Source organism: Platalea leucorodia (genome assembly GCF_965183815.1).
Source record: "Platalea leucorodia genome assembly, chromosome: 1".
NCBI lineage: Eukaryota > Metazoa > Chordata > Aves > Pelecaniformes > Threskiornithidae > Platalea > Platalea leucorodia.
This window is the reverse complement of record NC_138823.1, coordinates 92010465-92021042: the sequence shown is the minus strand read 5'-3', so window position 1 is coordinate 92021042 and position 10578 is coordinate 92010465. Positions and strand designations below refer to the sequence as shown.

At 39.7% G+C, this 10578-nt stretch overlaps 1 protein-coding gene across 1 annotated transcript; it reads right to left on the bottom strand.

The window, feature by feature from the left end:
* Nucleotides 1-260: 260 nt before the first annotated feature.
* LOC309590470 (ovalbumin-like) lies at nucleotides 261-5775 on the bottom strand (the record flags this gene model as incomplete). The annotated part of the gene is made up of 7 exons (XM_082311709.1): nucleotides 261-656; nucleotides 1719-1874; nucleotides 2047-2189; nucleotides 3417-3534; nucleotides 4207-4335; nucleotides 4924-4974; nucleotides 5608-5775. 7 exons carry the CDS (start codon nucleotides 5773-5775, stop codon nucleotides 261-263), a joined length of 1161 nt encoding a protein of 386 aa, XP_082167835.1.
* Between the last annotated feature and the right edge of the window lie 4803 nt (nucleotides 5776-10578).

The window sequence follows — 10578 nt, the reverse complement described above, 5'->3', positions numbered from 1 at the left end:
ATGCTTTCCTTGGGTCCAATTTTCATTCCCTTAACTCTTCATCCATAAGTAAATAATATTACTCTGCAGAAAGGAAAGGCAAAGGCCTCTGTTTTCATGGTGTAATTTCTCTAGCTTAATTTCTTTTTTTTTAAAAAATAAAGACTTCCGGTTTTAGAAAATATGGATGAAAGACAGAGCATGCATTTCTTCCTACCCTTGATACTGCAGTGCTTTGGGTCTTGCTGTGAGTGACCAAAATTCTTTCATCTTCCTTCTCTTTAAGGGGAAAAGCATCTGCCAAAGAAGAGGATGCTGTTGGTTGGGTTGTGCTTGATCAAGAAGAGGAAAGGGTGGTCAGCCCTAAACTCTTCAGAGACACTTGTAACCTCTATCCCAGCTTCTGTTGAGCCAGCCACCTCACTGCCTGCTTCATAGATTTCCACAAATGCCTCATGGATGGCTTCAGACACCTTCAGGCTCTCTGCTGAAGAGATGCCAGACAGATTGGCCGATGAGCTGAATAGGTCGGTGATACCCAAGGCCATTAAGACAGATGTGAGGTTATATTTTTCCTCAATCTTTATGCGGGGGAGGTACACTTTAATTTTCCTCTCTTCCATGATATTAGAACTGGTCCACTCCATGAGTTTTTCAACGGTGATCGCAGTCTCAAGCTGCAAGGAGACAAACAAATGAGATCTCTGGGATGAGAGCACAACTTCCTTTGTGGCAATGCAGTACCAGTGGTGGATTTTTTTCTCTTTTAAACTGACTGCTCTTGGCATGGCATTTTTTCTAGGTATATACAGATTAATGTATCTAGGAGAGGAAAGCAAACTATGGCTCTGTCTTCTCTGCTCTGTCCTGCTTTCTATTTCTTCAATAGGCTCACTGCCAATTAATTTTCTTAATGAGATGGCTCCTCAGCAAATTTCACCTAAGGCTCTTCCCTATCTGTCTTCTGTGGTCAGGAAATATATTCCAAAAATCTTTCTGTGCTTTTGAGTTGTAAGCTCTATCTACATTTAAGACCTCCAAGTAACTAGGTGTTAATGGTAACCAATTACTAATACCTGAATTATCAGTTATTACTGAGGAAATTTAGCTGTGTTCAAATGCCTCTTCATTTTTATAATTTAGATTCTTCAAGTTAGTGTACAAACATTTCAATGAACTCTCATTTATTACATAACTTTTTCTATTCAGACTAACTACAGTCCTGCTAATGACAATTCATATCAACAATAGTATGTTATGTACATTTTATTTTCTGAAATTGATTTAACCATTCCGGTACCCTTCATATTCAGTTTTTAGATAGTTTAATTTTTGAAGGTATAAAGGAAGCATGTTGAGCACTGCCAAACCAAACAATAATTACAACTAGTAAACCTAACATGAGCTTCCCAGGAGGCTCCTCTGTGTGCAGGAATGGAGATATAAAACCTTTGGAGTTCAAGCTGCCGGAGTAACAGCTGCTTAGCTGAGAAGAATCTGTTCTGCAGTGACCAGTATTCAACCCACTGTTGAAGCAGTTCTTTGAGCAATCCATGCTCAGCACAAACTATTGCAGGACCACTGAAACAGCTGCATGCTTCTATGCAACAATCCCACGTTGCCAGCATTCAGATCTGTGCTGGTGAAGTGTTTTAGGATAACTTTATTGTGAAAGGCTTTGCAGCACCTAAATTTCACTGTGTTTGTGGTTTTCTGAAACCCAGCTGCCAGGGCCATACCTGCTCCAGGCCAGAGACATCATCAGGCAACAGCACCAACATGCTCAGCGCCCCGCTGGTGTACGGAAGCTCCAGGATCTTCACTTTCTCAGAAGCCAGCACTGCCACTTTAAATGAACCAATCTGATACATCATCTGCACAGGTTTGCTTTCTTGCTGCAAAACCAATTAAGATAATATAGTTTTCAAAGATTATTCTTAGAGTGTAGAAATGACTACTTATGGTTAAAACTACTGATTGCTTTTGTTCAGGAAGATTGTATAACAAGTTGTCTACTCTCTTCATAAATTCTAGAAGACATGTGTAAGGTGATGTATGCCCATGTACCTCAGTCACTCTGAAAGGCAGTGCCTGGGTGTCTTCATCCTTAAATGCTTTCTCCCACATTCCTTTGAAGTAAATAGCATTAACAAGGACCATATCAGTCTGGGGATCCACAGAGCCCGGTTGAAGGATATTTTTGATCATTCCTTTAAGAATGCATAGGAAAAGAGAACACATGTATATAACACATCTGTGTGTAACACATCTTACTTGGCAGTCACAACGTTAAATGAAGGGTATGGAATTTGTAGGGAGGAGGGTGTAGGGCAGGGACATTGTTTGGGTTTTGCAGCTGTAATCTTGTACTTCCGAGGTTGATTTGCTCACTGCTGTTGGCCACAGCTGTTGTTTCCCTCTCTGTAAAGAATTATAATGAGAGTTATAGGACCCAGAGATTTACTTGTTACAAAATGAGTAAACCTGTATATTTTGTGACAATGGGAAGAACCATTGGAACTTTCTATCCCAGGATGGTCTCCAACCCAAACAGTAAACATAAATACTTCTTGCTTCAAACCAAAGTTGAAAGGAGATATCTATATAAAGAGGGTAGCAGGAAAGGAAACCAGAATTTTACTCTGCTTTCTTCTTATACTTTGTTCTTGTTTATTCTGCAGTCCTCATGCACATAGCAAGCTCCTCCCTTAGTCCTTTCCCACCAGTAGCTTAATCATGGCCTGGTTTTCTCCTTCAAAGTATGACACCACACCAGAGGTTGTGTGATTGTGAATATTTTCATTTCAGTTTAATTTCAGCATCTTTTATCTGTGTTTGCTGTTCAAACCATGAGGGAAAGGAATGTTTTGAGGGGGCCAGGAAGAGACTGGAAGAATGGAGGAACCACATGGAGATGCAGTAGGGTAAAAATCCCAATTGTGGTATACCTCTTTCTATGCATTTCATACACCTCCCTGCCATTCCTTAACTCTGTGGTTTTCCATTGCCCTTTACCTGTTACGATTTCTCAAGTACCTTATGACTGCATGCCCTACTCAACAGGCACACAACAACTCTGGGAAGCTTGAGAGCAAAACGCACTTATCAAAGGATATCCAGATTCTCAGCATTAGTGCCAAACCACTTGTCAACGTCTACAAAGCATATTCTAGTGCTTTCCCTTTCATCGGGACTGGAAGTATTACATACCCACGAAGCCCCTACAGATCTAGAGAGTCCTCTAAAAGGGATGTGTCTGAGGGAAGAAAAAAATTGTTAAATGATAGTTCTATATCTGGGAACTGATCTGTTATCCAGCAAAAGGAACAGAGGGAGAGGTTTTGGGGTTTTTGTCTCTTGACTTAAGTGTTCTCATATGCTCTTCAAACATGGTGGCAGAAGGAAGATACCTATGCGAACACTTGACTTGCTCTTACCATTTGTCTGACTTTCAACCCAGGAATTGATGAGCTCTCTTGCTTGATCTGCAGCTGTTCGAAAGTTGATAGTTTCCAAGCCTCCTTTATACAGTTCTTTCACACACTGTAAGTATTCCTGCAAAAGAACAGTATGCAGTTTTCAGATCAGAATGTCAAAGCATTTTGCAAATGTGAAATGCAAGACTGAAATTAACAGATATGAATAATCTGCTTATTAAGGCTAATCAGTAAGCCATGATTCTAGTTCATAAGTGTCTTAAGACTTGACATTCGTTGCTTCAAGCAAGAGTATATGCTTACATTTCAAAAAATATTTTCCAGAAGTTTTGATCAAAAAATGGCATTCATTTCAGTTGAAGTATGGGTTTTTTCATTTTGCCCACTTTTTAACTTTTTATTTTGCAATGGTATTTTCCTTTAATTTCAAATTAAGTGTTCCTTTTAATGGGAAAACTTGGAATATTTTTGAGAACCTGAAGTTATTTTCCAGGTTTGTTTTACAAGTTGAGAAGACAGTTGGAGTTAACTCTTTCCAACAAAAGTTACCTTTATTAATTATACCTTTACATGGTTGGATCATGATTGTACTTTGCACAAACATCTTTTTGGGTAGGCACATTTTTTTCTCAAGACTGTAGAGGGTTAGGGCTGTGATAGAGAGAAGTCATGAATCCTGTCTTCCATATGGAAGAAAATTTCTTTAGCAGAACCTAGACTTCTGAGACTGCTTTTGCATTACAGAGTGGTACATGGAAATACACTCAGATCAGATCTTAGAGCAACTCACCGGTAGGATTGGGTACGTCTCTTCAGCATAAAATCTACTGGCAAAGCTGAGCGAATAATTGTCACTTGGTTTGGTGATTTGGGTGAACATGTCTTTAAGTGAGGTGTGGACGCTTACAGATGTGCTGCACTGAATCATTGGCATGAACAGAAATAAAAAGATAGATGATGTTATTCTAGTTTTAGTACATAGTAGGTTTTCCATACTATATGAGAAAAGTAGAGTAGTTCAGACACTTCTGCTTACAAAACTCTTGTTCATCCTTTATGTCTTGTTGCTGTAACTACACTGGTGTAGTAATTTTCTGTGCTCGTTTTTTACTGTAATTTACTGTCATTTCCTCATCCTTCTCTCAGGGGGACTCTTAATTACCCACTGCAGTAATCTAGCTCCAGCAGATCAGGTAGGCTTTCCTCCATTCCCAACCAGTCCCATTTAACCAGTAACATCCAGCTACCTTGCCTAAGCATACAAATATCTATAATTTTCCCTATTTGCCCAATATTATGGTGCTGGGTTTCATCTTATACCTGTTCTGAATCCTCTGTTACCTCCCTTCTCTCTCTGTTCTTATGAACGGTGTCCCCCCAGCTGCTGGATGAAGAGCACTAGCTGCTCATTGAAGAGTGGTCGGAACTGCTAAGAGACTGCTTTATCGGCTCGATTTTGCTCCCGGGAGAAGGTGACATAGAGAAGGAGGTGAAATTATTTCTGTACCTGAGATTCAATACTCTCTCCAAAGCCTGTGATTTTATCAAAGTGAACAACCTGTAATTGAAAATAACAGTAGTTGAAATAACAGGTATGACAAAAAAAGGTTATGCAACTGAGATTAACACATGATGTTTGAAGTAAACCGATTGACTAACTGGGAAGCTGGATGGCTCAAAAGGTGCAATCCATCTGTACCATCTGTGACTAGCTGTGCCTGCTGTTGCCTGCTTAGATGATCTCTTTTTCTACTGAATGTCTAGAAATCAGCTCCAGTGTGTGCTATTAATAATACTAATTTCCTTCCAGGTAACAAATCACCCACTCTCTGTGAAGGGAGTAAGTGCTGTAGGAAACTCATGTGAAACATTTTGCAGTCTGGAGACATTTTGGCTCTTTCCCTGGAGATTTTATCTACTTTCCTTACTCTAAACAAAGGACCACTGGAAGGTGTGTTCTCTTTGACAATCCTACTGCTGGCAATGATAAAATTTAAATTTGAATCCAGTTTCAAGATTTCTGGCTGATGCATTTGTTTAACACTATGGGAGTTTGAGCTGGCTGCAGCTTTTGATAACTCTGGATCCAGATTTTTTAGCCTGTGAGTTATGCAAGGGACATTATCATATAAATAAGTGCTATGGCTCTAATGAGCAGCAGGAAGGTTTAAATCCTTAACTGTAGCCTCACCTTCTCTATCTGAGCCCTGGTGTTTTCTCTTGCACCTAGGTAGACCATGGAGAGAGCTGAGATGATGCTCAGGGGGGAGTAGAAGATGTTCTCGTTGACATGCTGGACTTTCAGCTCCTTGAATACATCAAAACAAAATTCCGTGCTTGCTGCACCGATGGAGCCCATTTTGAAACCAGTATTGTCTAGAGCAAACAGCAGAAGTACAATGACAATGTAATGATGGAATACTGTACAAGCACAGTGCAATGCACTTTAATAGTAGTTTTTAGGCAATGAAATATAAACAAGTAGTTTTGAAGTCATTCGGTGGTAACATGCCTATTGCTATGCTCACCTCTCATGCGTGTTAGAAATTCTGTATTCATAAATCTGTTTCTTTCTGCATTTGTATTCAGTTGCCTTTTTGGCAGTAAAGTTCCTCAGAGGTCTGAAATCTGTATGTGATTTCTGTTTACCTTTTCAAAGCAGTCAGACAACTATTGCCTGTACTTCTTTTCATTCAGTCAAAGTTAGAATTCCTTGGTACTTTGTAGTACCTTTGATGAAAACAAGAAAATACAACCTGTGTTTGATATACTTGCAAAGCTGGAAATTTAAAGTGCAAATTTAGTAGACTTGCTCTAGGTTTGGACAGATAAAAGTAAAAGCAGAGGCTGGCTGACTGTTTTTATTTTCTAAAAATAAATAAATGCAGTTAAATATCTATTTATCACACAGTACTTACTGTCAGTAGATCTTCAAAGGCTTGTATCTTTACCCTTGTTTTAGTAATGGAAGCATGGATAGGCAATATAAGTTGTCTAAGGTCACCTAGTCTAGGAGACAGACTGATGCACAAAATTCATATTCCACCCTATTTTGCTTTCAGATATAGCTTGCTTTGCTTAAATATATCTATATATACTACGCTATAACCTTTCTGAGAAATTAAATTTTGTTAGTGACATTCAGATAGAATAGAAATGCAGGCATGGTAAAACAGCAATGTCTACCATAATACAGCACTGTTAAATGAATATTTGTTTGTGGCATAGACCAGTGAAAGCTTTATGTTTGTTTCTGTCTGAGGCTGCTATAAAGTGCTGGACGCTATAAGTCCTGTGTAGGCACTGTGCTTGTATAAAGCACAACTTTTGAGGTCAGCATGAATCTAGTTTCCTTCCTGTGATTTATAGAAATTGTGAAAGTTTGTTGTCTTTCAAAATCCAGCTCCTTCTGTAGGTGCTTAATGCTGGGATCTCAAGTTTGTCTTTGGAGTATTAAACCCCACCAAGGTTTTTAGTGACCATGCTCGTGAGTATACACATACACTCGCACGCACATTTCTCTCACTTTCCTTTCTGTATACAAGTTCACATTTATAGGTTATTGTGAAAATATAAGTCTGTACACCCACACATTTTTATCTTGCGTAGTGTTCACCAGCTGTATTTTCCAAGGATGCAACTGTTTGTTAGAGAAATTTCACACTAATATAAACCTAGCAAATTCACTGAATGCCACTGGTTTGCTCTCAGTGCACTCTGTTGAACCAAAAGTCAATCAAGGAAACTTATTCTTTGGCTGCCAAAATCAAACTTAAAAGACACTGAATGAGACGATAAGCTTCTCTGACATAAAATCATATTTTAAGCACAAAGAATAAACTTCTTAAAAGTCTCCTGAAAACAAATACTCTGGTTTTACACATAATAAAACAGGGTAGAATGCATAAACAGAGGTGAGAAGATTTGTGGAGAATATCATGTAAATATTCCATCCTTAAAGATACAAAACACAACACAATAATTGCTCTCTTTTTAAGTTTAGGCATAGCCAACAAATAATATAGTGAGAAGGTAAATTTTCGTAGAGAAATACTTACCTTTCGAGCTTCAGCACCAAAGGCAATACAGCTTTCCAGCTGTATGTAGGCAGACTGGCTGAGCCCTTGGGAATTTATACAGTCTAAATTGTGACCCACCCGCTGCTGCCCTTCAGAAGTTTGACCTTTGACACCATAAACATAATTTGATAGGATTAGGTCAGATTTTAGTTTCAATGGGTCCATTTTTGGTTGAAGGGAGAGCAAATATTAGTTTTTTATTCTGTATAACAAAGTGTTTTCCACTAGTACATCAGGACTGTTGGATCGGAGAAAAGACTGGGAAATAATGCTCATGTTCCTTTAAGTTTCATTTGCAACTCAATACTGGGATGTTAAGAAAAACAAAAAATGTGAAAATCTTAGTGATGGAAAACATAATTAGCAGTTGTTAGTCAATCTGTCAATAATTAGTCAATTTGTTATTATGGTTCTAGTAACAGACCAGAATTCTCTTTCAGCTGATCCTTTTTGAATGTACAAAATGTAGCTGAGCCATGCTAGAGAGAAGGTAAGTGAGAACAGGACTTGGCCTATTATTCTACTAAGAAAACTGGGGAAATAAAGAAGGGTGCATGTGAGAAAACCAACTGAGATGAAAGTCAAAAACTTTGAAAAGTTGAGATACAAGATCTTTTGGTGGGTGTGAAGGTTTTATAGCAAACTGTTTTGTTCATAGGGAGTAATAGCAAAACATAGCCCCAGACAAAGTAAAAAGTAGTCAATTCCAAATGTGTTTGTGGTATGCACTTGCAAAGTGTCTCTCAGATCTTCTGTGGGTAACTTAATGGCCTGGCAGATGACAGAGGAACTGTGAAATCCAGCTAAAGGAGTGTTCATGCTCTGTGGGACAATCATAATATACAATAGCAAATATATTTCAGTTATAAAAGCTATTGTTCTGTATTGAAATAATAGAATGGACAAACAGTAAAGAAACCATTCTGACCTCTGTAAAACACTATGTGATTTAAAAAGCGGGGGGGGGGGGGGCAGGGGAATCCCAAAGTCAGTACAATGTAATTCTTTAGAACCTATATGGAGATGGCTGTGATCTGTGTTAAGAAGAGGAAGACTCCTGTACTGCTGTCAAAACTTTACAGAGTGCAGTTTTCTTTGCCTCAGTCTGCTTCCTTTGGTGAAAATAAGCATGCCATAGAAATCCACATTCTCCTTGCCGAGTTGCTGTCACCAAGGCAGTCTGAGGACTTAAGCAAGACAAGATTGTGATGGAAGTGTTATTTTTTGTTAAATCTCTACTCCACAGGTATCAGCCAAGTGGTTTGGTTTGGTTTTTTTGTTTTCCCACAGATAGTCTGACAGATATGTATCTATACTTCAGAACAGAATAATTCTCACTTTTTTTTGTCAGGCCTACTTCTTCTGTTTCAGCCTTTAAGAAAGCCTAAAAAGTTTGTTTGCTTTTTCTGATGACAGAAGTGCTTCTCAGAAAACATTATCCCTACCTATAAAATATGTATTAGCATGTTGATGGAGAAAGGGAATGGGGAATGAGTCTGCCAGGTGCATTGCTACTCAAAAATCTCCACCATCTGGTCAATCAAATACCAGTAACGAGTTGTGTACATGTAGTCTACTTAGTTCTTCGTATCTGTTTGTTAATATACAGATCAATGTAGACCAGGTGGTCCTGCCACACTGAAACATCCTGGTGAAATGAAATAACAAGGAAAAGCAGCACAGTTTCACCTCTCACTGAAGCAAGCCAGCCTGGACTAAAACTTCCTACCATAGCTGAGAAGAATGGTCAAAGATCTCCTTGAGAGGGAGGCAGTAAGGAGGGAGTTTTAGTAGGAAAATTTCAATCTTTCTAGAGGCCTGGACTGAGAGCATGTCACATGGATACAGCCAGGGGACTGGGCAGCTCAGCTGGTACCTCAACTCCTAGCTCACCCTCCCCTGCATTCAAAGGGAGAGCAGCTGTAAGGGTGAGCAAGCCTTGTGAAACTAGGAGAATACGGTGCTTTTTTAATGGAAACTCTCTGGGAGAAGCTCTGTCAGATGGAGGATCCTGAATGATTTCTGTCTTATGAGAGTCTCTTCTACAGAAAAGGGGTGAGTTATCCACTATGGCCAAAACTGTCAGCCATTTTGTCTGAGCAGACACCAGATAAGGTCAGTAAGGGCAAGGTGTTTCCAGAGTAATCCTGGCATATATAATTAAGCTTTTCTTTTTTTTTTTGTAATTACTTATATTTTTATGAATATTCTTCAGTGTGTTGCCTCCTTTGGATGCTATGAATAAATGCTTTTATTAACACTTCGCCATAACCTGTCTTAAGAGTGGTGAATAACAACAGGGTGTTTCTCACCCAACAGTTTGGTGTACCAGTGAGCCAAGGCACTGAACACTTAAATAAGTACCCACATTCCCTCTTCTGTATCCACTGGCAGAGTGGGTCCCCATTTCATTTGTGTAGCTCAGGAGGTGAGGTGGTATCACAGACATCAGGAGAGGCAGAAGTGCTTTCTAGTGCTAGGTGGCCAGAAGAATATCTGGCATATAATAAAACACTGAGAGGTGTGCCTGGACCCTGAGAGTCACAGGGAGGGTATCACACCTTGCTTTGCTTTTAAGCTTCATGTCCACAAAATAATCGTTATCAGGAGTCCTTCAAAGCTGAAGATGAAAAGACTGAAGAAAACATGCCAAAGTGAGCATATGCCGACGATACTAAACTAGAAGGAGCTGTGGACTCCCTTGAGGGTACAGAGGCCTTACAGAGAGATCTGGATAGGCTAGAGAGCTGGGCAATCACCAACTGTACGAAATTTAACAAGAGCAAGTGCCAGATTCTCTACCCGGGATGAGGTCATCCTGGTTATACATACAAATTGGGGGACGCAAAGCTGGAGAGCAGCCCCACAGAAAGAGATGTGGGGGGCTGAGTTGATGGCAAGCTGAGTATGAGCCAACAGTGTGCCCTGGCAGCCAAAAGGGCCAACCGTGCCCTGGGGTGCATCAAGCACAGCATAGCGAGCCGGTCAAGGGAGGTGATTGTCCCACTCTAAACTGCACTGGTGCGGCCCCACCTCGAGTACTGCCTGAAGTTGTGGGCACCTCAATATAAGAAGGACATCAA